General features: G+C 41.6%; 1 protein-coding gene across 3 annotated transcripts in view; it reads right to left on the bottom strand.

Annotated features, from left to right (window-relative positions):
• Positions 1 to 24,139, bottom strand: part of dop1a (DOP1 leucine zipper like protein A) — a 30,764-nt gene that overhangs the window by 2,259 nt on the left and 4,366 nt on the right. Inside the window, exons 5-36 of one of the 3 annotated variants that reach the window (XM_026184221.2) lie at positions 21,846 to 22,035; positions 21,592 to 21,690; positions 21,085 to 21,184; positions 20,276 to 20,385; positions 19,354 to 19,468; positions 19,112 to 19,232; positions 18,526 to 18,645; positions 17,643 to 17,760; positions 16,371 to 16,400; positions 13,184 to 13,450; positions 11,022 to 11,544; positions 10,598 to 10,881; positions 10,361 to 10,513; positions 10,186 to 10,286; positions 9,789 to 10,054; positions 7,573 to 9,694; positions 7,232 to 7,343; positions 6,802 to 6,984; positions 5,591 to 5,716; positions 5,197 to 5,331; positions 4,843 to 4,898; positions 4,593 to 4,697; positions 4,159 to 4,225; positions 3,876 to 4,020; positions 3,373 to 3,452; positions 2,072 to 2,181; positions 1,745 to 1,894; positions 1,429 to 1,490; positions 1,076 to 1,228; positions 831 to 967; positions 682 to 737; positions 401 to 565 (exon numbers count right to left, since the gene is read on the bottom strand). In XM_026184221.2, the coding sequence (XP_026040006.1) occupies positions 401 to 565; positions 682 to 737; positions 831 to 967; positions 1,076 to 1,228; positions 1,429 to 1,490; positions 1,745 to 1,894; positions 2,072 to 2,181; positions 3,373 to 3,452; positions 3,876 to 4,020; positions 4,159 to 4,225; positions 4,593 to 4,697; positions 4,843 to 4,898; positions 5,197 to 5,331; positions 5,591 to 5,716; positions 6,802 to 6,984; positions 7,232 to 7,343; positions 7,573 to 9,694; positions 9,789 to 10,054; positions 10,186 to 10,286; positions 10,361 to 10,513; positions 10,598 to 10,881; positions 11,022 to 11,544; positions 13,184 to 13,450; positions 16,371 to 16,400; positions 17,643 to 17,760; positions 18,526 to 18,645; positions 19,112 to 19,232; positions 19,354 to 19,468; positions 20,276 to 20,385; positions 21,085 to 21,184; positions 21,592 to 21,690; positions 21,846 to 22,035 (6,561 nt within the window). The remainder of the gene's footprint in view (positions 1 to 400; positions 566 to 681; positions 738 to 830; positions 968 to 1,075; positions 1,229 to 1,428; positions 1,491 to 1,744; positions 1,895 to 2,071; positions 2,182 to 3,372; positions 3,453 to 3,875; positions 4,021 to 4,158; positions 4,226 to 4,592; positions 4,698 to 4,842; positions 4,899 to 5,196; positions 5,332 to 5,590; positions 5,717 to 6,801; positions 6,985 to 7,231; positions 7,344 to 7,572; positions 9,695 to 9,788; positions 10,055 to 10,185; positions 10,287 to 10,360; positions 10,514 to 10,597; positions 10,882 to 11,021; positions 11,545 to 13,183; positions 13,451 to 16,370; positions 16,401 to 17,642; positions 17,761 to 18,525; positions 18,646 to 19,111; positions 19,233 to 19,353; positions 19,469 to 20,275; positions 20,386 to 21,084; positions 21,185 to 21,591; positions 21,691 to 21,845; positions 22,036 to 24,139) is intronic. The other 2 variants (XM_026184222.2, XM_026184223.2) reach the window with 2 other exon arrangements.

Raw genomic sequence — 24,139 nt, 5'->3', positions numbered from 1 at the left:
GACTGTTTGAGGGTGTGGACAGGTGTCTTTTATACAGATGAGTTCAAACAGGTGCCATTCATACAGGTAACGAGTGGGGGACAGAAAAGCTTCTTACAGAAGACGTTACAGGTCTGTGAGAGCCAGAGATTTTCCTTGTTTGAGGTGACCAAATACTTATTTTCCACCCTAATTTACGAATAAATTCTTTACAAATCCTACCATGTGGATTCATGGATTTTTTTTTTCACATTCTGTCTCTCACAGTTGAAGTGTACCTCTGGTGCAAATTACTGACCTCTGTCATCATTTTAGGTGGGGGAACTTGCACAATCGGTGGCTGACTAAATACTTTTTTGCCCCACTGTATGTCTGTTATTGAGTCCCTGATGATGACATGCAAGCTAGTGTCTGTACTGACATCTGAAACTGAGGCAGGCTCTCGGGAGGCAGCGCCAAGGCCAGATCCAGAAGCTTGCAGGCAGAGAGATAGAGGTTGAGCCAGCGTTGACTGTTGTAGGAGGTGGAGAAGCCGTTCCCTCCAGAATAGGTGGTCTCTAGCCCAGCCACAGATGGCCCGGATGTCCTACAGGTGAACAGGGTTTTGTTTAAAAAAACAAAAAAACAGGAAGACAGGAGTGAGTTGTCTGTGATGTACATTTACCATCACAGACCAGTTTGTTATAACAAGACATTGTATACCTTGATATGTCCTCATCTGCTGTCAGCTCCTGCTCCATCAGTAGAAACACCTGAACCTGCAACATACAAATGTGTGAGTGCATCAGTTTGGGTAAAACACAGGCACAGCTGCAGCAGGGGTCAGATTTTATGTAGCCTGTATTGCTAACCAGCTCAGTGATCATGGTGGGCCACAGAGAGGTGAGGTGCTGAGGTGACATGCGCAGCAGCAGCACTCTGAAGAACAGGAACACCTGAGCATGAAGGATGGGCACCTGAGGCAGACGCAAGCTCTCCACGAGACGCTCTGTGGACACACACGTTAGAAGAAAAAATACCTAATAACTTCAGCTGGGCTTTCAGGCGACAGATAATATTAAGGAACTTCAGAGTGGTGTTTTCTGTGTGAGGTTACCTTGTATGTCAGGCAGATATTTCTGATACTGGTCCACTTCGCTGCTGTAGATGGTGAAGGCCAGACGTTTAAGCAGCATGGCCCTCTGCTCCAGCTCAGCATCTCTGTTGGTGAACAGACTCAGGGAACTGCTCTGGGCTACAGCCACCCGAGCTAACAGGAACACACACACACACACACAAATGTGACGTGTTATTACTTCACCTGCCACAGTCTTTTAGCTTTTAATATCTGTAACATATTAGAATGTTTTGAGCCGTCAGTAAGTGGAGGGAGGGGGGAGTGGTCTGATAAATGATCTGTGACTGCACCCAGTGATACATCTCCAAATTCTAATAGGGAAACTAGCTTACTCATGAGGTCTCTGAATGTGGTCTTGTCATGAGTCATCAAGTGGTCAATGATCGCTCTCCAGCTGCAAAAATGAGGAAAATTATGGAATAATTTCTACAAGCACAGCTTTGTTATATTTGGCAACAGATGCAAAACTAAACATAGTGAAGCTTTTACTTTAAAATCTCTCTCTTATGTAGATGAAGTGTCTTTGTTTATAATTCTATCCCCCTTCAATTGTGATCTCTTAAGTGCATTTCTCTCTTGTAATAACTTGCATTACAGCTGTACAAGTCTTCACCCACACACAGTTAGTTTCCTCTCCTTCCTACTCACTGGCTGACGCAGGAGGAGTCCATCTGGAAGAAGGTGTGGTCCATGAAGAGGTCGAAGGCCTCCTTCTTCCAGGCACGCCGGGTGTACTGATACCCACTTAGACTGCTCAACAGTTGGATACAAGCCCGGTAGCTGGGGGCGTTGTGAGCGCTGTCAGAGAAAAATTAGGAATGACCAGGATGTGAAGCATCCATGCAGACATTCAATGCGTTTTATTATTGATTATCATTACTAAATTTTTTTTTTTTTTTTAAAAGAAGAATTTACATAGTGTTATTTCTCAATGAGGACAAAAGCAGCACACAATACAAAGAAGCTCATCCACACCTGTGGTTGCGGAGGTAGGGAACTACGTAGTGCATGATATTAACCAGCAGCGGAATCACCTTCTCCTTCTCATCACTGTAGAACACCATGTCCAACAGATGAGCCAGCACCTGGCGGATACAGCCAACATTCATTGTGTTGTTTACATCAAAATCTTAGTAAATGGGACAAAACCAAGCAACATTTTTCAAAAGTAGAGAGCAGATAGTTGCGGCCACTGAGCCTCAACACCTGCTTCCTGTGTTGTTTGGTTGTAGGAAAAAAAAAAGCCATAAGACAGAGACCGGGGGGGGGGGATATCCACCCAGGTGAGCAAACATTTTTAAATAACATGCATGTTCTGATGAGTACAGAAGTTAAAGTTGATTATGATAATGCTTTAAAATGACTGCTCAATTAACTGCTGAGTGATGCTTCCAAAAGAAGTTGTAAAAACCACATCACACCAAAGAGACTTAAACTGAAGCATCCTTGAACACCATCCAACCACTGCATTGTGCGTTTTTTATGCTGTCATAGTTTCCAGTGCTTGCACACCTTAATATTCTTCTTGAAACAGTAAGTTTCTCATTCATTTGTGCATATTAAGGTTTTGGACATAGTAGCATGCTAAACAGCGCTCTTTTCTCGCACAGTTTCCCGCTCTTTGGCTCTTTATTTACAAACCACATCACACATCAAACATGTTACTGATATGATACATATTTGACTGCATACTAACTTTCTTTTTGCTTAAATAAATGTGTTTTTCACAAAAGTCATGTACACTCCACATTTTGTCACATTCTTTCTGCCATTAGGTACTTTTATCCAAAGAGTGAAAAATAAGAAATGACCATCACACTACTCACCAGCTACCAGATGCATAGACTGCAGTGCAGGACATATTTGATGAACTGCCTTATATGCATCCATCCATCTATAAACTGCATCCATGAAGCATGGGCAATATCTGCGTAATGAGCTCCACTCTGAGCTAAAACAGCCAAAACATTGGAGGTGGCCACCGATTTCAATTATCCACCTCCTCCAAAGCATAACACTCAACTCAGCACATGAATTTATTGGTTCATTAATAATGGTTTAAGAGTTTGAGAGGTGGTTATAAATCAGCTCTAAGAAGTTCAGATGGACCGTGGGGGTGTGCTTGATAACGACAGGCCTAAACATTGCTGGTAAATATGAGCGAGAGCAGTTTGAAGCATAATCAAGACGAACAGTGGAATGACTGATGGCACTGACTGATGGCTTGAGAAACAAAGACAGGGTTGAACTGAGTCACAGACACTCAGGTGTTTTACCTCGGCCAATAGCGTGAGGGCGTGCACACTGTACACTGATGGAGTGAAGCTGGAGGCCTCCATCACTGTGAGCATTAAATCTACAAAACACACATACCAAACATTAGCAGCAGCTACACAACAGATAATAACACATCCACGCTGAAGCACCCCAAAACTATTCACATTTCACATGTTTTCAGACATGTTAGCTCCTGTGAACACAAGTTTATACGTGCTTTGCTTGAGCTGAGTTACGTTAAGAATTATTGTCTGGCATTCAGATTAAACCCGAAAATGTTAGCTACATTTATGACTCTGCTATCTGAATTCACAGAATTACCGAAATCATCTTTAAAAAAAAAAAATCAAGACGTGAAAAGGAAAACCAAGAAACACATTAAACCATCCATGGCAGAAACAGAGAATGTAGTTGGTGTCAAGGCCAGACATGTTTAGTGTGACTATCAAGCAACATAGCTAACAGCCTTTTCATGTATGATCGTAAAGTTCAGGCAGCGCACCTTCTACATCAGCTTCCAGGTTGGTTCCATCCACAACGATCTGAGGAGAAGGTTTCACCTCCAGGTTCCTCCTCAGCCACGTGGTTTGCTCCAACGAGGAGCCTGCAATCGTCCCAATAGCCTCCACCACTTTATGGGTCACGTCCTGAACATACAAATGATTTTGATTCCCTCAGTGTTCTTGTTGTGCTTAATTTGATTGTATCCAGCACGTTATAATCCGGCATGTCTGTAGAGCATGGACTTGTCACATTATTATCTACAATCTGGCTGCAGTACCTACCTGCAGCTCTCTCTGGTCCTTCTTGCTCTCCAGATTAGGGTTCTTCAAAATGAACTCGTTTAGAACTCTGGAGAAGAAAAACAAAGGAGCAAAGGTATTAAATAAGTTAAAATTAAAAACTGTATTTTGGAAAATCCTGACAGAGACCTTTATTTACCCCAGTTACAAAATAAAAGAGACATTTTGTTGAAGCAGGACTCTATCAGAGTAAGCTGTATCTTGTTTGCTTAGTATAACTGGTTCTACTTGCCCTGTTAAATTTATAGCATTAAGACTTTCTTTAACTATTTCAAAATAAAAGCCTTCTAGAGCTAAACTGGACAGAAACACAGAAAACAGCTTTATACAAAGAATGACAAAGCAAAGTGAATCATACCACTGTTTACTCAGTTTATGTTTACTGGACTACTGTAACACCCAGGAGAGAAACGTACCCCAATATGAGAAACTGTCCTGGAGCGGGCAGGCCCAGCTGTATAGAGTCCTTCAGCAGTGCCAACAGAGATGGCCAGCTATCAACCAAACTGGAAACAGGAATCCTAACACAGAAAGAGGCAACATCATAAATTCAGAGTGGTTAGTTGTTGTAATTATACACACAAGGAAAGAGTGTATTCTATGTATATCGGAATTCAACAGATATGGTGTCTAATTATAGAATTATGTGAGAAGCTGTGTACTCACCTCTGGACATAAGAATAGAAGAACTGCAGCATGCAGACCTCTAGAGAGAGGTGCTTCTGGAAAGCAGAAAAAACAGTTATTGTAATGACTGAACTCTAACTGAAAGACTTCAAGTTATCCTATGAGAAAAGGTATCAAAATTAAAAAGCGCCCCTCTAAAACAAACTGTAAAGCCTCTGAAGCAGAAAATCATGGCAACAATTACCACAGTTCTTCATTTTTACTGACATAAATCATAATAGTCTCTTGATATTCACACGAGTACATTCCTGTCCTAGCATTGTTATGCAAAATTTAGAAGTGAGACAAAAACAGATAAAGACTGGCTTGAGCAACAAACACCAAAACACCAACCTTGTCCTTGGCGATAGCAGGCGGCTGTTTCAGGACCTCTTTGACTGTTTGCATAACAGTCTCAGTGCGCATGGCGCTGACAGAGCGAACCAGTTCAACTAGCAGCAGCTGCTCTTCACTGGCTACAGGAATCACCTGAAAGAAAGTCATTCAGACTCAATGGAAGAAATACAATGATTTCAAGAGTGTAATCAAATTGAGGCATACTGGACCCTGGTTAAACACTCCTATTAAGAGAAAGAGAACAAATGTGAAAATATATAACTTCAGCATGCTTTTAGAAATAACCACACTTTTTCCATTTACTACAGCAAATAGGAAAAATATTTTGTGTTATTTAAATAGCTTCAAATGGGGGCATTGAGACAATCGTCCACATTTTAATTGTGTATACCTTATTTCTGACTGGAGTCTTGACCTGTTTCCTCTCATTCCAAACGTAGGCTATAGCTGCCATGAAATGAGCGCCATGATTCATGGAGATTGGACCCAGCAGCTCTAGGATCTGCTGACGGAGGTTCTGCAGGAACAATGCACAAACATTAACCATACTTCTACCATCAACATCCTATAATTTCAGTCTATCTTGCAGAGCTCTGATTTCTCCATGATACAGCTGCAAACAGTTTACTTCCCTAAAAGTTCTTGGCTCACATGTCATATTCAAATATGTATAACACGCAACTTTCCACAGTGAGCATATAAGTGACACAATAAACTGTTAAAGAACATTTAAACTGGGCCTTGCACTTCGGATATGTAAAGTCGGTTACAAAAGTAACCAAGTTATTTAGTCCTAATTATTCCTCCATCAGGGACTCGGGGCCTGTAATAGTTACAAGTTATTTCAATTGCAGGATACGATTCACCACGATATCTCTGCGAAATTACATTTTCCATCCCACCTCAGTAAAACATGAAATGTTATCTGCAAGGGGCAAATAATTATAACTGCAGAAAGAAAATCCTTAAGCACCAATAATGAGATTCTGTTTTAGTATTGCTTTATGAGTTATAGAGCCAAGCAGCAACTCTTCAGGTTAGGTAACAACACAAGGTTAACAGGCTATCTGGCTTTATCTGGGCCCAACTTGCAGAATTTACTGCGTCTTTGCTCATGCCTACAAATCATTGTTTCGATTTAAACCAACTATTAAGAGCAGCATCACTTCACTGGGATAGATCACCACATTAACTTACAGTGCTTGCTCCAGACCTGTCGACAGACCAGATACTAAATAATCAGATCACTGTAACAGCTCTACTTCTTTCCCACATGAGTTGAACGGGTAAACCAAGAATCAATAGAGCCAGCTCTTGAGTAGTCAGATAACTAAGGAGAACAAGACCAAGATAAAACTCCATTATTCAAGTTTCTGGTCGATACTTGGTCTCTGTGTCTGTGCTGATGCCAAAGGCATTTCAGATCATCTGTGAAAGAAAAAACACTTCTGAAGGTAAGTTATCTGAAATAAAATCTATTAATGGAAATCTTCTAAAAGTCTTAATATTAGAGGCTCCTTTCACCCAATTCAGTCAATTTGAGCAGTCTAACTATGAGACCAGACTGACTAGACAACCATGAATACATTTCAACTTATATACCTTAGTGGAGCCAAGGTTGATGTTAGATGTGGAAGCAGCAGAGGCAGCAGCTGGCTTGTCAGAGTTATCAGCCTGGTGGAGGACACTCCAAAGGAGGGTGACAGAAGACATGATGGTGTGGAGGATGGACAAAATGCCTGATCGAGCCTCAGCCAGGTGCTTCTGATCAACACTCACTTGTAACTAAACAGCAGAACATACAGCAAGACACTGAATGCTGGTATACTGCAAAGCTTTAGACAATGAAACAAAAAATGTGTAAAACCTCATTATGATTATGCTCACTAATGTATCAAATAAGGAAACCACTATTCTAAAATATAGGGGAGGCATTGCTTTGTGTAAATGAGTCTATGTAAAGTCTGTGTAAATGTTCACTGAGGTATCAGAATGCAGTCTGCTGCAATCATGTGGTGCATGATGCCCTCACCTGGTGGTACTGGGAGGTGGGATCCAGTAGGCAGTAATGGATGATGGCTGTCACGCCCTCTAGCAAAGTCAGAATCAGGTCAGGAGGAATGCAGAGAGCCATCCACTGTGGTCTAAAAAGCACAGAGAATAAGCAGTTTAAACATGAAATATTTCAAATGAACAAAAAAGCACAACATTTTACACAATTATAGAGGCATTTTAGAGAAAATTACTTGCAAGTGAATCACTACATAAGATGGTCAAGGCTGCCCTCTGGTGACCAAGCCATGCCATGGCATTTTAATGCACTGTACTGCTGATCTGTTACATAGTTAACAAGATCCATCTAGACATTAATACCTGGTGTCAGTGATCCCGGTCTCATAGCGGTACTGCTGGAGAAGATTATCCAGGTTCCTGCACAGCTGCAGAGTGACCGAGGCCACAACCCTCCTTAGGACTCTCCCCATGTAGGGTAGTGTGGCTGTGATGAGTCCGATCCACTGTGGGTGCATCTTGCACGCGTGGTGCTGATGCAAGGCCCTGATGACCGAACAAAGGAACATACCCTGTGCTGTGATAGGCTGTCCATGGAGGTACTGCAGTGATGTCATTGGCTGCTGAGGGTTGACATGCTCCACTTCCCCACCCAATATCTCAAACCCTGCTCCAACACTGCCTCCAGTCCCTCCACCTCCTACCCCTCCTACTACAGGTTCTGCTCCTTCATCAGCTGGCAGAAGGACCCTGTGCTCAAGCACAACAAGACTCTGCAGCAGTCTGAGCAGCTGGGCCTGGACTGCACTACAGCTGTCTATCTGGTCTTCTGACAGGTTGATAACGCTGTCCTCAGATAGACCTTCTTCCACTGTGGCCATGTTGACCCCTGCCACCCTCTGTTCGTGCCATTTCTGAGCACTGAATATGGAAGAGAGAAGGCAGTGTAGAACCACCTTCTGAACTTTGCACTTAGAGAGGACATCGCTTATAAAACTAGCAAAGCCCTTCGCTGAGCCACCTGTGACTTTGGCTAGCTCGCTGAAAAGGAGAGTTAAAACCTCCACACTGGTTAACTGCATGGCCCGGTTCCCTGCCAAGTCCTGAGGGCCTGCAGGCACATGAGCAGAGTAATAACTTCTTAGGAAGTAGAGACAGAGTGAGATGATGATCTCCAGGTACATGGCACTGCGGAATGAATGGGAGTGGGAGTCCTGGGAAATGGGGCAGTAAAAGTCTTTGCCCATGACAGAAACACGGTGACGGGCTAGGAGGTTTTGAAGCAAAGACAGCTGTGGGGTGTAGGTGTTGTTGATGCTGGTGGTGGAGATGGCGCTCACAAACCCTGAGGGAGCAGCTCTAAGCATGGCTGCAATGGCTGACAGGGCGTGGAGTGCCCGGGAAGAGTCATAAAGCTGGAGGTAGAGGAGGACGTGCTGGTAGAGGGGGTGGATGTTAAAACGAGGTGGGGCAGAGGATGATCTGCGTCCTGTAACGCTGACACCCCCAACAGTCAACCCAGAGCCCCCGCTGGGAGAGCCTGTGTCGCTCTCTATCTCTGACACCTCACCTTCCCCGCAGCTGTACCAGTTTTCTAGATCTAAACTATCACCAAAGAAAATACTGGGTGGGCGCAGTTTGTCTGCTTGATTTGCCTTCCTCTGTCTCTCCTCTTCCTTCCTCTTAATCTTCTTGATCTTTGGCTTTGCCCCTGGAGACTTGTCTGCCAGCTTCTCCATAATTTTCCCTTTAAGGCTAAGCTGGATGCTGCTATGGCTACGTTTGCGGGCCTGAGAGTCATCCACCTGAAGGGTGTGGTCTGGGGTGGCCGGGTTAGAGCTGTCTGGCAAAGTGACAATGGAAGGAGAGGAACTATGGCGGGTAATGCCCTCTTTGTGCTGTCCGTCTACTGACGCAACAGCTGGTGTGATGGTGAGAAATTCCAGTGTGCCTTCAGCCAACATCTCCGGCACAGTCTGGTGGTTGGAACAATGAGGAAGCCCAGAGTCCAGGCGGGTACCAATGGATATATCCGAGGAGGTGCTGTCAGTGTCAGTTTGGGGCCAGTTTTCAGGTGGATATGATACTTCAAGAGAGCCGTCATCAACTAGCTGTAGAACTCTGTCGATGAGTTCACCTAAAACACAAGACACAACTTCCTCTATAGAATCCTCAGAGGGGTCATCTGAGGATCCAGGTTGTGGGTCTGAGCCATTTATCATGCATTTGACTCCCTCTGGTTCCTCAAAGCTGCCATTTTCCACTGTAGAAGAATGAGAACCAGTGGAGTCTGAACTCTGAGGCTCCCCCTGTTGGTGAGCAGGCTGATATTCACCAGCTAGATGCAAGTTCTCACTGCTCAGACTCATTATGGACAGGCTGTCACTCAATGGGTTTACAGTCAGGCAGAATGGCTCCATGTCACCCACTGTCAAACCTCGGAGATCCTCTTGTCCAACCCTCTCACTCTGGATCTGACTGAAGTCTAAGGAAAAGTAAGGAGGAGATAAAAGGAATATTTACATAAAGAACCAAAGTGAAGCCAAAGTTCAAAAAGACAGTTAAAGGTTAGTGCTCACTGTCTGAGAAGCCAGAGTCTCTGTTGTAAATGGGTTCTGATGGCTCCCGTTCAGGCGGTTCAGGGAATACTTGGGCTAAGTGGCGCTGCGCCTGCACCCTCTGAATGGAGACTCGGTGGGTCTTGGGATGGAGCAAGAGGAGGAGGAGTGGTTCGAGGACCCGGGCAATGTCATGTCTTTGAAGGACCTGATTCAGCCAAGCCCGACCAACTGCACTGGTACATGGATCCCAGTAGCTCAGGCAGTCCAGCATTATGAAGAGAGATCTGAGGGATAAAGACAACAGTAAGACAAAAAAGGTAAGAAAAGGAATTTAAGAAAAAGGGGTCATCAAATCTACTAATGGTGGATACTTTCATCAGCACAATTTCCATATGATCAGCAGTTTCACATGTACCTGTCAAATGTGCGACTAAACGGAGAAGACTTGGTGATGTTCAAATCTCGCGTTAAATGCCACAGCACAGAGAATTTAACGTGGGCCTCCAGATGAATTTGCTGAAACAGAAACATGCTTCAGCATGGATTTCTTTTATCTGATTTTTGCCTGGTAATGTGAGCACTATGCTGACCTTGTCCCTGTGCATGAGTTGCTGGCTGATGACATCCTCGCAGATGCTGGAGGAAGGAACGAGGTTGTGAAGCTGGTAGAAAAGTTCCACACTGCGCTGATGGTGCTGAGGGGTTCCCTCATTCAGCTGGTCCCACAAAATCAGAGCCACCGACTGAGCAAAACATTAAATGGGGTTAAAAAAAATAAAGAAAAAAAAGCCAAATAGTTCCACTGCAATCTGGAACCAGATCTCTACCTTGAAGAAGTCTGTCTTGTCAGCAATGTGCTTTAGGATTCCCTGAGTGAGCGGCGGCCTGATGACTACAGCCACTCGACCCTGGCTTGGACTCATGGGCTGGGTGGACTCGGAGCTGGCGCCAGATGCCACACTTTCAGCAGTAACCATGGCAACAGACTGGGTAAGCCCAACTAGGTCCATGAGGAGGGATATGGCTACACATTGCAGGCTGAAGTCACTGGCCAGGCAACAGGCATCCATCAGCGTCTGGAGCCACAGCGGGAGCCGGACCTGCTCACTCTCTGCATGGATGCAGGAGGGACAGAAAACATGTTAAAGACTTAACATGAATTCGTGTCAACAAACTTTCCTTGTTCTTATTTACAATGATGTACAACTGTATGCACCCATTCGTGCATTTATTAACATAGACTGCACCTACCAAGCAGTTCTTCCTGTCTGGGTGAAGACTTGAGATTCCCCTCTGCGATGTAGACGGGGAAACTGGAGCATTCAAGGAAGAGTTGGCAGGCAGCCGTGAAGGCAGCAATGCACTCTTTCTGGACCCTCCCAGAGCCCGAGCAAACCTCTGCATGATCACCATTCTGGGAGCTCTCTGAAACCAGGAGCCCTGATTGTGTCACTTCGCCTCTGTGACCCTCGACTTTGTTCACCTGCCCTGGGATAATGTATAAGGTAATGAGGCGGGAGAGAAACTGCTGGAAGTGCTCCAGACAGCATTGCATGACTGGTTTGTCCAGAGGTTTAGAATGACACGGGCCTGAGGAGCGACGGCCTGTTCTGACTGTGGAGTGCGGATGAGGGGTGTGCTCTGCCTCTTCAGGAACGTCTCCTTGGTATTGGACAAACTCTGTGAAGCCACTCTCAGAGCGACAGCTGGGAGTGTTTTCCACATCCTCGAAGACATCCTCAGTGCCAGGGCCCTCCAGAGTGGAAGGGAGAGTCTATCAAAAAAAAAAAAGACAAAGGAAGAAAGATCGGCAAAAATGCAGGCATTATCCATCTGTAAGTGGATTATTTTCTGAAAAACTCTCAGATTTCTTAGTAATGATTTTTTTTTCTATACAAAACCAAAACAAAGGTATTAAGCTGAATGAAGGGTGTAGAGATGTTTTGAAGAATCATCATGGACACTGTCACAGCAGACCCTTTGAAGTATAATTAGAAATTACATCTAAAATAGGACATCACAAATTTATCTAATAGCATTTTTTACTCCATAAGGCATTGCAGGAAATGGTAAGACACCATATGGCAAAATTTGTTGAAGTTGCAGTTTTTGCTGCAAGTTACAGAATTTGTTTCTCATTTGCAACTTACTGATATAACTTGGTTTATTACTGATATAACACTGCTCAAGTAACTCAATCTCCACCTATAATATAATCTGAAGACACTTCCAGGAAGTGCAGTGTATCGTTCATATAGTGACTTGAGCAGAAATTTACAGCCTTTGTCCATAAGAAATATGCACTCTGTTCAGTAAATAATCACTATGTGCTTAGCTATTAGTTAAAATAGTGTTAGCCTTGCAGCAGACACATAAAGTTTATGACTACACTGGTCTTTATATAGTAAGGCTGCGTACACAGCTGCTGGGCCTGATCTGAGGGAGCATCCTGCTGCAGCGAGACTGACAGACTGAAGTTCTTACATTTCTTTATTCCGGCCAACCTTTGGGGGCCTCGAGGCTTCCTGGGATATATTTTGAGTGAGGTAGCGTGTACATTATGGAGCTTGGACTCAGATGGCATGTTTGCTAGAACGTTCTCTATATGCCCCTCAGAGTGGGTGTAGGGGTGGGGTGTTAACAGTATTCAATGGATGTATGCAGAATGTTTCCACTCTGATGGATATGGCAAACCCCAGAGGCATCGCGAGCTAGTTTATTCCTCTACTTCCTCAGAGGAAAAAGCGAGCTGGGCTCAGCTGTTGGGGAACCATCTTCTGCCTTTCTACTTGTCCTCTTTCAAGCCCCTCATGGGTCTCTCTCTCTCTCTTTCTCTCTCGCTCTCTCAACAGTCATGGCCCTCTCCAGCTCTGAGCACTGGACTGACTGAACTTTAAATCATGGCTCACTAGGCTTACAAACACTTAAAACAACCAGGTTGTTGGACAGGGACCAGAAGGACCTCAACAGCCGAAAGCAGCATTTGTTCTGAATAATCTTCAAATGACTTGTGTCGAGGGAGCGTGGAATGGCAGGGCCACCCAGCCAAAGACAGCACAGGCCAGAGGGCTGGCAGGAGGCACCAAGAGGCCCTGTTCATGGACCAGGACACACCATCAGAGCCTAAGCTGATGAGTTTTTGGCCAATAACTTGTAGGGAAAGCCAGTCAAATTAAGGTTTGATCCTTGTGTTTGGCAGCAACAGGGTCTGTTTTTTTTAAAGGATCAGAGACTAAACTAAATGATCAACAGAGCTTGGCAGAACACTGACTTCTCTTTTAGTACTTTATTTTTAACTTTCAATCTCTTTACTGTCATTAACCCCGACACTTTCCAATTATTATCTTTTTCCCTTTATCAGGAACTCCAACTCCCTTTTACACCCCTGAAACATTTTGAGACATTGTAATCACCTGTTTGTCCTCCGTGTCTCTGTTTTTGTCCCTTGCTGAGTTTGATGGCTTGCCGATAGAGCTGGAGAGGCCCTGAGCTTGAGGGCCAGATGGCAGGGCCAGAGGGGAGACCAGTGGAGGTTGCACCTTGCTGAGAATCTTGGAGCACAGACGGAGGCAGTGGGTGAGCTCGCCGAGGCCCAGGGCCTGCAGGTGACAGGTCAGGGCTGCTACCATCCGCAACAGCAGTTGAGGGAGATGCTCTGTCTGGATTTCTATGTACGTCTCCTAAAAAGGTGCAAGGGACCAAAACAGAACTGAGTTGTGGAACTGAATATAATTACTGTGCATTTGAAGGGCTTAGAGGGGAACGTGATATGAAGTTATTACGCCTGTTAGCTATGCTGATGCTGGGCTTTAACTCTACAAAATTGTTAAAAGAAGACAGTTTGCTTGATTAAATATTGTTAAATACAAATTCATATATACGACTGAGTATCAAAGGGCAAGTCAGTGGAATTTTTGTGTGCTTTCTTTTTAACTTACATGAGGTGTGACCAAAAAAAGTTACAGGCCCACAAATATCAAAAAAAAGTACCCGATTTAATTTGTCTGAGCTCGTTCATCTTCTTGTGCACCACTTCCACTGCTGCTGCTATTTTTATTGGCTGTATGGAAATCCCATAATGACCACCGTGTACGTCAAACATCGAGCTAAGCTGAGCAGTATTCAGGAACCAGGAGCAGGATTGTTATGATTGTTGTTAATTTAGAGTTTGACTACCGACCTGAGACATCTGAAAAGGGACATTCAGTGGAACCACCCACCACATCGTAATGTTTGTTTACCACTGCAACACAATCTTCGCTCACAACTGGCACTACATGCCACATTATGGCAAGAAATCACTGTTTTGACACACTGGAGGAGATCCAGTACATCACAGAGGCACAAGTGCAAAGGGAGAGAACAGGTCTTCCTCTGAGGGACCTAAAAATAGCAGCAGCACTAAAAACAGTCTGGAAGAGCAGGGAAAAAAAACATTTTAGACCAGAAAATTTGAATGTTCCTATTTGTTTATGATCACACCTTGAATCAATAAATTTAGTGTTGTATCGTTTCAGTGAATGACCATGTGCTAATTCTAAAGAAGAAAGAAGTGGAAAATGCTATTTGATACTGTTTATCTGTTTATGTGTGTGCATCTTATATAAAGTCTAAATAAGAAAATAAAACTATCAATTCTAAATTTTTTTTACACATCAGAACAGGACAGAATTGGGTAAACACAACCGGATATGAACAACACATGATGTCATTTATTTATTTTACAAGCAAATAAGCCAAAATACAGAAGCAGTGTGAAAGCCAAAGTATATTCTAATTTTTAACAGCTTGTAAGCTAGTCCCCTTTAGAAGAAAAAACATGAAGAAATATTTTTTTGTCTCATCTGTCTATCAAAATGTGGAGGAATTTGGCCCACTCTTATTCATAATGTTGCCCTAGGTTGTTAAGGTTTGGAGGCATCTATTTATGTACAGCTCTCTTAAAGTCACGCAAAAGCATTTCAATCAGGTTGAGATCAGACTGTGATCGGGCCATTGCAACACCTTGATTCTTTTCTTTTTCAGCCAGTCTGTTGTATTTTTGGGGGGGATCATTATTCTATTACATGCCCCAGTTTCAGTCAGGCTTTAGCTGTCGGACAGATGGCCTCACATTTGACTTTCCAGAGTGTACTTTATTTTTATTTTAACTCGTTTGCATTTTTCTGTGTAATTTGGAATATGAACTACTTTAGGACGTGGTAAATCCCCACCACCCCCTTTTTTAATCTGTAGTGGTTTAGTCCAGAGCCTGTTTGGCCTTGGCTTAACCTGTTAAATGCTAATTGGTCAGCTTGTTTATTTGTGAATGTGTGATTGGTCCACTTGGATTTCTTCTGTTTCCTGTTTTTTTATTTAAACACAAATTGTTTGATATTTTGTAATGACCCTGATGAAGGTCGAAAGCAGAAACACATTTGTCAACCAATAAAGTTGTTCACTAATAATTTAAGTTTCGTTGGAGTCTTCACGTCATCAGATATTTGTATTCTCCATGCACCTTGGAAGTAGGTGCAGTTGTGCCAGAAAAAATTGCTGGTTACTCACGTTTGACTCAAGAATACTTTGTTATACAGAGGAATTCATGGTGGACTCAATGACTGTAAGGTGTCCAGGTCCTGTAGCTGCAAAATCAAATCATCACCCCTCCACCATCGTGGTTGAAAGTTGGTTTGAGGTGTTTTTGCTGATTTGCTGTACAGTGGTCCCTCGTTTATCGCGGGAGTTACGTTCTAAAAATGACCCGCGATAGGTGAAATCCGCAAATCAGCCAACTTTATTTTTTATTTTAAAGGTGAACCGTGTTATAGTGAGGGACCACTGTATTTGTTTTTTATTATATGTGCTGCGTGGTTTTGGGGGTTTTTTGCAATTTTTTGCAGTTTCTCTGAGCACTGCACGGTCTGACATTGTTGTCAATTTTCTGGGACATCCAGCCCTAGACCCCTGTTTTCGCCATCATAGTTCTTTTGATGGCAAAAACAGTAAATGGGTACTTTGTTTGCTTCTGCATTTTGGGTTAGATTTTACTCATCTAAGATTACATTTACCCAGTTTTAAGAGCTGCTTATTATTAACTTTCTTTTCTTTACCTTTAGTTCAATAGTTCAAATGGAAGAAAATTGTAGTTTTGTCATTAAATGTATTAAATCTATGCAACACAGAGATTTTATAAAACAAAAAAGGCTAACAAAACATATTATAGCACAAGCATTAACTCAAAGAGTAAAATAAAAGGGTCATATTTCTTAATAAATATGTCAGCACTGCAGTAGCATATAACTGCTTGCATGCTTAAGAAAAAAAAAAAAAGCACATACACACTGGGCAGTGATTTCATTTTCACAAGATCCACACCAAACAGCCATGTTAAGCTTGCAACACATGTGATGGTATGTCATAATCCATTGGGATCATGTTTATTTCATTTGGGATTAAAATGACATTAAGTGACAACAAGTCAGTCAATTTGAAATGATCAGTCAAAGCAGGGAGGCAACAAAGACGGCCTGAGGGATGTTGGCAGGACGTTGCAGAAATGTTATCGTAGCCTCAGTGAAGCAGGATGAGGTGAAAAAGCAGGAAAGAGCAGTACTTTACCTGGCAGATTACCCTCATGCTTCTAGTAGGCTTCAAGGAGAAAGAGCAGATAGTTTGAACAGACAGGAGCGAGCAGAGAACAGGCAACACAGCACTCTCACATTCTCTCTTTATACAAATACACCTGTATTCACGCGCACACACACACACACACACACACACACACACACACACGTGCGTACACACACGCACACATGTGCGTACACACACGCACAAGCTTTTAAACAGGGTAATAAAAGAGTGTGGGATTTCCAAACCATTCAGATTGGAAATTCAGTCTAGACAAGCATAATTTTACAAAGATGCAAACAATAGTTTTGGCAGGAAAATGAAACACACAGGCTTTTTGAACCTGTGCAGTGATGGCACACAAACACACAGAACAGACAGGAGGAAGGCACACACCCGAGTGGTGGCCGTAACATCCCACAGACTGGATGTTACAGAAACAGATCTGAAGGACAAATCTGACAACATGAGTGCAGAATTGTTAATGGCGAAAGTACTTGTAGGGGACATACTGGATAAAAAGAAAGTATGTGAGCCAAGAGAGAGAGACTGAGACTCAAAGCCCAGCAGGGTGACAAAGTACTGTAGGAGAGAGACGACAGGTTGTGCTAGAGATGCAACACCAAAGAAAAAACCTATTAAAGACAGAAACTAAAACATGAAGGTACGGTAATAAAAGAAAGAGCACAGGGCGTCAAAGGAACCTAACACTGCTGTAGTATGAAGCAGACAATGGAGATACTGGACAATGAAAATAACATGTAGAAATGCATGTACAGCTACAGGTCTGCTGCTACCTGCAATAATAGGAACACACTCTATACAAAAGGAAGACACACTTCAAACTGCAATGTTTCTGCCATCTATCAGAGTCGGCTCCAAATATGAGCTGGGTGCTGCTCCTAACGTTAAGAGAGCAAAGTCACTAACAAATTTGTTTAAATTAAAACCTTGAAATTGTATGTGGTGTCAACACTCATTTAATTTCAATGATATTGGTACGGACTACAAAACCTCAGATCACTGAAGTTTTGTAGTGTTAAATAAATAAATCTGTAAATGACAAAGTAGCACACAGAAAATAATACAATTGATAAGAAAGCATGAAAATGCTTAGAAATGAGTGAAGAAAGAAAGAAAGAAAGAAAGAAAGAAAGAAAGAAAGAAAGAAAGAAAGAAAGAAAGAAAGAAAGAAAGAAAGAAAGAAAGAAAGAAAGAAAGAAAGAAAGAAAGAAAGAAAGAAAGAAAGAAAGAAAGACTCACCAGGGAAACAATATCCAGCAGAAAATCTACTAGCTGACAGAACTCAACCAATAAGAGCTCAGGAGGATCTGCACTCGCAACATGCCGTGTTGCAGTTGCACTGCTGTTCACTGTCCGCCTGCAACAGGGAAACATATCTACTTAAATGTTAGGAACATTTTTTTGCTAAAATGAGAAACATCCTGTCTCTGAGTGAAGCTGAAAAACTAAGAAAGCATTTGTCACTTTTAGACTGGACTGTAGTTCCTTTAGTTTCAGTTAATAAAACACCCTGAAAAAGACTCGTGCTGATCCAAAATGTCACAGTGAGAGTACTATTGAGGACGAGAAAGAGAGATAGAGTCTTTTTTTTGTTGGCTCCCTGTGAAATCCAGAATTGAATTTAAATTGAACTTCCTAACTGGTCCTGAATGACCAGATTTATCTCATCGTATCTTAAAGAGCTCTTTTTAGGCTTTTCTCCTTTTGAACCAGCTTGTAGTTTGAATTTAGGAGACAGAAACCCTCTCTAATTTAAAGATAATGCTTTTTGATAAAGCATATAGTTAGGACTGGAGAGTAGGTGACCCTGAACCGTCTCTTAGTTATGCTGCTATGGGCGCTTACTCCCCCCCCCAAAAAAAATAAATGTTTTTTTAAATCTAATATTGCACATCCTCCAGTATTAAGCACCTTGAAACAACAGCTGTTATGAACTGAATTAGCTCCCACTACTGACTGAAGAGAGCTTTACCACCACAATGAAAACCAAACAAGAATGAAGCATCAAAAGCAAGAGAGCAAATTTAGTTTTTAACAGATTTACACTTTTTGATATCAGCAAGATGTGCCTCAATTGCCTTAATTGTATTTTGTATGTCAACATTTATCTTAATATACAAACCTGCAGCACTCCTCAAACCAGTGAGCAATGTAGTCCCACATGTAGTACGGCTCAAACGAATTAAACAGCAAATTGGCTGTTTTAATCAGTTCTGCCGTCTTCTTGTTCTCCCGCAGTTTACTGAGAAAGAAGTCAAAATTATCATCATGCAGCTCCAGCACAATACAGCATGCCAGTGTTAGAGTAAATGTATTAACTCCGCAAATAAGAATATTCAATAAAAGGTCCAGTACGCTCTGTAGTAAATTCTATTTGTCATTCATTGTCCAGCTTGGAAAAAAAAAAAAAAACGTATACTCACAGGCGGGATCTCACTGACAAAAGTCCTTTCAGCCAAAGTTAACTAATGTGCTCCTGTCACTGTCTTGCCATTAACAGTCTGACCTAATGTATCTGACTGGATGGTTTAAAGTGATTTATGTATTTAATGTACTACTTTTGCTGCGTAAGCTTTATATTGTAAGTCCATATTTCACTATACCAGAGTCCACCGTCACTGTTAAATGAGCTGACAAATAAATGAGGCTTTATTTATCATCCCTCATGTCTCAACAGTAAAGAAGGTCGAGTAGTGGATCAGACAGACCTGCTGAGGTGTGTGTGATCTTTGCTGAATGGACTCTGGTTTTGGAGGTCCAGCTCTGTTCTGCACTGTGTGTGCAAAGTTCGAAACACCTCGATCAGAACGTCTTCCAGGATAGCAGGCCCTTGGATGACACACAAGCAGAGTGTGTGGACACATTCAAAAATCAGACTATTTATATAACACATAGTGCATATAGGACACTAATTAGACTTCTATTATCTCAACACTAATAAACTGGTTACCAAGCTCTGGTTTGTCCAGTAGACTGATCAGGATGCGAAATGGCTTGAGGTCATGCATGAGGATGCTCTCCTCCTCTCCGCCTCGAGCCTTACCCTGCAAAATCCCCACCATTGCCTGAAAAAATAACCCCACGCATCCACACACACACACACACACACACACACACACACTTTATTACTGCAAGAATCATAAAATATAATTTATATTCATTTGATTTTCATATTTGTTTTTTTTCCATTATGTTTGTCAGAACCAATTTTGTCTTCACAGTGTCGCCCTCTCATTTTTTTCTCTTTCTGTATGTGACGTGTGTGTTTCACGCTTCGTCTGCCAAATCACTGGCAAAGCCGTGGAACAGACGGTCCCTGTAGTACTGACCGTATCCCTACGGAGGGAGCTCTGATTAACTATCTGAGCAGATGGCGAAGGAGGAAATATATATATATATATATATATATATATATATATATATATATATATATATATATATATATATATATATATATATATATATATATAAAAAGAGACAAAAAAATAAATTAAAAAAATTAAATAAAATGTAAAAATAAAACTGCTGCTGGCTGCTCTCTGTGCCCACTGTGAGCACATCACTGAGTTGTTTTTAGCATGGCAGGGCAGATTACACAAGAACTGAGCTGTCTTCAAAGTGCTGGCTGCTGGGAATAGTAGCAGGACATACAGTATCTGCACAGCTAGGGAGAGGTGTGGGATAAGGATAAAGGGGGTTGAAAAAACTGTGTAGCACACAAAAAACAACAACAAAAGATTTTCCCCCCCACCATACTGCAGACATGTCTAGTCTCAAGAGACATTGTTTGGGGAATATTTCGAAAATCAGTTTTACACAAAAAACAATTTTTCCATTGGTGACCTGATTATGCAGTCAGCCTGAAAGCTCACCTGGACCAGCATGTCCTTAGAGAAGGTGTTGAAGTAGTGGCTAGCGTGCTCCTCCGGGTTGCTCTGTCGAGTGCTACGGGGGCCTATTATCACCCCATTGTTGTCAAAGCCTTTAAAGAAAAAAGTCGTATACTTAGATTCACATTAACATTCAGAAAAAATTCTATAACACTCAAGCACAGGAAAAGGTGTAAACCCTTTGTTAAAAGAGGAACAAATAGAGGTTGAGTCTCTCGCTGAGATAAACCTGTGTGTTTTATAGCTTCTTTTACAGTTAGTGGCTGCTCAAGCATTAGTAATATTTCAGCCTCAAATGCAGATCAAGATTTACTAAGTGTGACTAGATTAGACTGGGTCAATCTCCAAAATGACTGAATAATAAAACCAAAACAGTGTCGCCTTTTAATCATGCTGATACTTACCAGTGTGTTTGCCCGCAGTAAGTTGCAAACAAGAAAAAATAAAGTAAGACAACAGCCAAAGCAGATACAAGCTTAATGTATTTTGTTAAAAACAGCAGAAACATAGTGTGCACACAGAAGGAGAGTGTGTTTAAAGCTTTGTGTCTCAGGATTCCTGCCACGGTCTGTGAAACTTGTCTGTTAGTCCTCTTGTATTTACATGAAAGTGGATTTAAGGCTAAGAGTAAATAGTAAAAGTAACCAATTCTTAAGAACTACGCACTTTGACAAATACAGGAAAATCTGGAAAATATCCCCTTATTTCTACAATATTCCACAACTGACATGATGAGTACAAACAGTGATGCATCCGAGTGTCAGTACTGTGTCTGAGCATGGATTTCGCACCCAGGAGCCAGGCGTAGAGTCTGCGGTTGAGGGACATGTCTCTTCTCAAAACCACATGCAAAGCTGCTGACAGGATCCGGATCATGTCAGGGCGAGTTGCCTGAACACAACACACAACAGACCACAATATTTGTCATTGTGTATTTGTCCTTTTTGCACAGATTATATGGTTTTACACACAAACACAAAGACAATCAAGGCCATCCTAGCCCTGCCAGATCCAGAAATGTTTTTGAGGTGAAGAATTTAACAAGCAGCCAGCAACAGTCACCAAGCTAGCTGCCTAAACAGCCTCCTTGTGATCAGATACACACACACGCATGCATGTGCAGATGCACAGAAAGACCCAAAGAAACACCTTTAGATTTGAAACAACAAAAAACAAGAACAATAATACTAATGTTACAACGGATATCTTATTATGAGAAGTCCATAGATACTTCAGTCTAAAGCAGACTCAGGGAAACACTGTTATCATACTGCACAGACCACGCTACTTCCCCCTACCTGGCTCATATGAAAGGGGAAGCAGAAGAGGATCAGGTCCAGAGTGCTCCTCTGTACTAAAACACTGGAGTCCTGGACTGACGTACTGACTGCTTCCACCTGGCAAGAACAGAAACAGAATATTATCCAGCCAGCCCAATCCACTCTAAGCTGTAGTGCATTTTTTTAACTAGTGCTCTCACTGAAAGGGTCAAGACCTATATTTTTAATTGAAGGACATGCAATGCTGTCATGAGGAATTATCTGCCACGTACCATGAGCTCAATGTCACTACCCATGACATAAAGCTGGTCCTCCATGGAGAGCTTACGGTTGAGGTGCAGAAGTACAAAGGATACCCCGGGGAGACGCACAGAGGGGCTGGTCAGGATGCTGCCCCACAAGGCACTGTAGAAAGCCGACTGTTCCACGGCTGCAGCCACCTTTTCCAACAGGGTGTTGGTTCTACAGGAAGCACAGATGGGTCACAGGGACCAGCCTTAGTAAGCACATACCAACCTTTACCTCTAACTGGCCTGGCGCTAGAAATGATACAGTCCACAATGCACAGCTGGTACTAAGAAGTAAAAGTCTTTGTCTACATGAGCATCTAAAAATCCCAAAGTAAAGGGGGTTTATATGAGATCCACCACAACCAGGAATCTGAGAACTCCAGAAAGCAAGTGTTCACATTCTCACACTACACCTTAATTATCATATTGCCAATCAAGAAATAAGATATATGTATTACTAATGCAACTATATACATAGTAGTATTGATAATGTTATTGCTATTTTTCCAACAAGATTTAACTGAGAAACAATCCAAGTTAAATAACAAACCATCATAATTTATTAGTCATTACCGAGTCTTCTCTGAAGAGAGCATTCACTGAGACACAGCAGATAACACGGCCCAATAGTGGTGTAACGTCTACTGAACTAACAAGAAGGCAGTATGTTTGTGTTTCACTTCAGTTTTGTTTCAGTTAGTTTCAAATGTTACGGCTTGCATCGTTCAGTTTAGCTTTCATTGTTATTACATTGTTAAGTACTCTGAAAAAAATATTTCTTTAGAGTAGCTGAAAACAGCCTCATTGTTAGATTTTAGTCTTTTTAATTATTCTAAAATAGCTGGTATGTATCAGGGGCAAGATACATGAAGTTCTGAATAAATATTAAAGTGCCAACACAACACTGTGGAAATAATTTATAATCATGTAGACAAATATGAATTGTAAGAGCCACATTAAGATGCATATCTTATTTTTTGCTTTACAAAACTTTTTTTTTAAACTATATGCATAAATATATCCACCATAGCCTACTGATAAATCTGTGAAATCTGTTTTCACAGATTTAACCATAATAACAAAGAATGAAGATATGTTAAAGTTATGACTACAGTAAATTTTGTTTATTTTGAAAGCTTTTTTTATTTTATTTCAGGTAACCAAAACATTTAAAAAAATTATTTTTTTGTTTAATTTTAGGTAAAATATAATTTAACTATAATAACCTTGCACACAAGGTTTATAAGACATAAGTTAGTTCTTAGGTTATAATGCAACATGAAAGTCCTTTGAATGAGAAAGAAAATACTGAAACAACAACAAAAATAAACACATAAAACAACCTCCTTTTAAAAGTAATTTGACAGAAGCAAAATCTGTTCAGAAAGGAATCACAATGATAATGTATATACAATTACTATACAATTACAGGCTGAAAAGACAGCCAACATTCAGATATGCCATAAATAGGCACATTTATATTCACAAATATTAATTCCATACGGTATTACTAACTGAGACACTGTAACAAAATGGCACCACCGTTTGCATTAGAAACACCTATGCGTTTCCTACTAGAGCATGCTGAAAGTCTACTATATATACTGTAGGCCAGTAGTACCATCATAGTTTAACTGGAACTGGAGCGCCCCCTAGGGTTTACTTTGCACAGGATGAATACATTTCTGACTACCTGGCCTATCATTTGCCAATAAATGCTAAGATAGTCTTTTGATTTGATTGAACAAATGAAAAGAATAGATGCCTACTTTCAGTTTTCAGGACAATCTTAAGACTGTTTCAGTGATCATTATGAGACATGAAAATACATCGGTCTAAAGTCCACACCAAGTCTCAGGCTATCCTCTGTTAGTAATAGTGATGTTGCAATGACTCACATACCTCATTTATCATTCATATGATCTATTATCACTTCCTTTCCACATTAGGCAATAAAATGCATTCTTGTAATGGGCTATCACAGCAATTTAACTCTTTAAAGCCCACTGTATCGTATTTGATATGTGTGTCTTTGAGAGTTTTTGAGACTTCTATAGCATCAGCGTGACTTTTTTGTACCCTAAAAAAATGACATAATTTGCATGACACATTTTAATGACTAAATTGCAAAAATATGCCTTGTGTAGCAAATGTTACACAAATTAAAACTCATATACAGTGGGGCAAAAAAGTATTTAGTCAGCCACCGATTGTGCAAGTTCCCCCACTTAAAATGATGACAGAGGTCAGTAATTTGCACCAGAGGTACACTTCAA

This window comes from Astatotilapia calliptera, chromosome 11 (assembly GCF_964374335.1).
Source record: "Astatotilapia calliptera chromosome 11, fAstCal68.1, whole genome shotgun sequence".
Lineage (NCBI taxonomy): Eukaryota > Metazoa > Chordata > Actinopteri > Cichliformes > Cichlidae > Astatotilapia > Astatotilapia calliptera.
The sequence above is the reverse complement of the archived record's forward strand: the minus strand, read 5'-3'. Positions and strand labels throughout refer to the sequence as shown.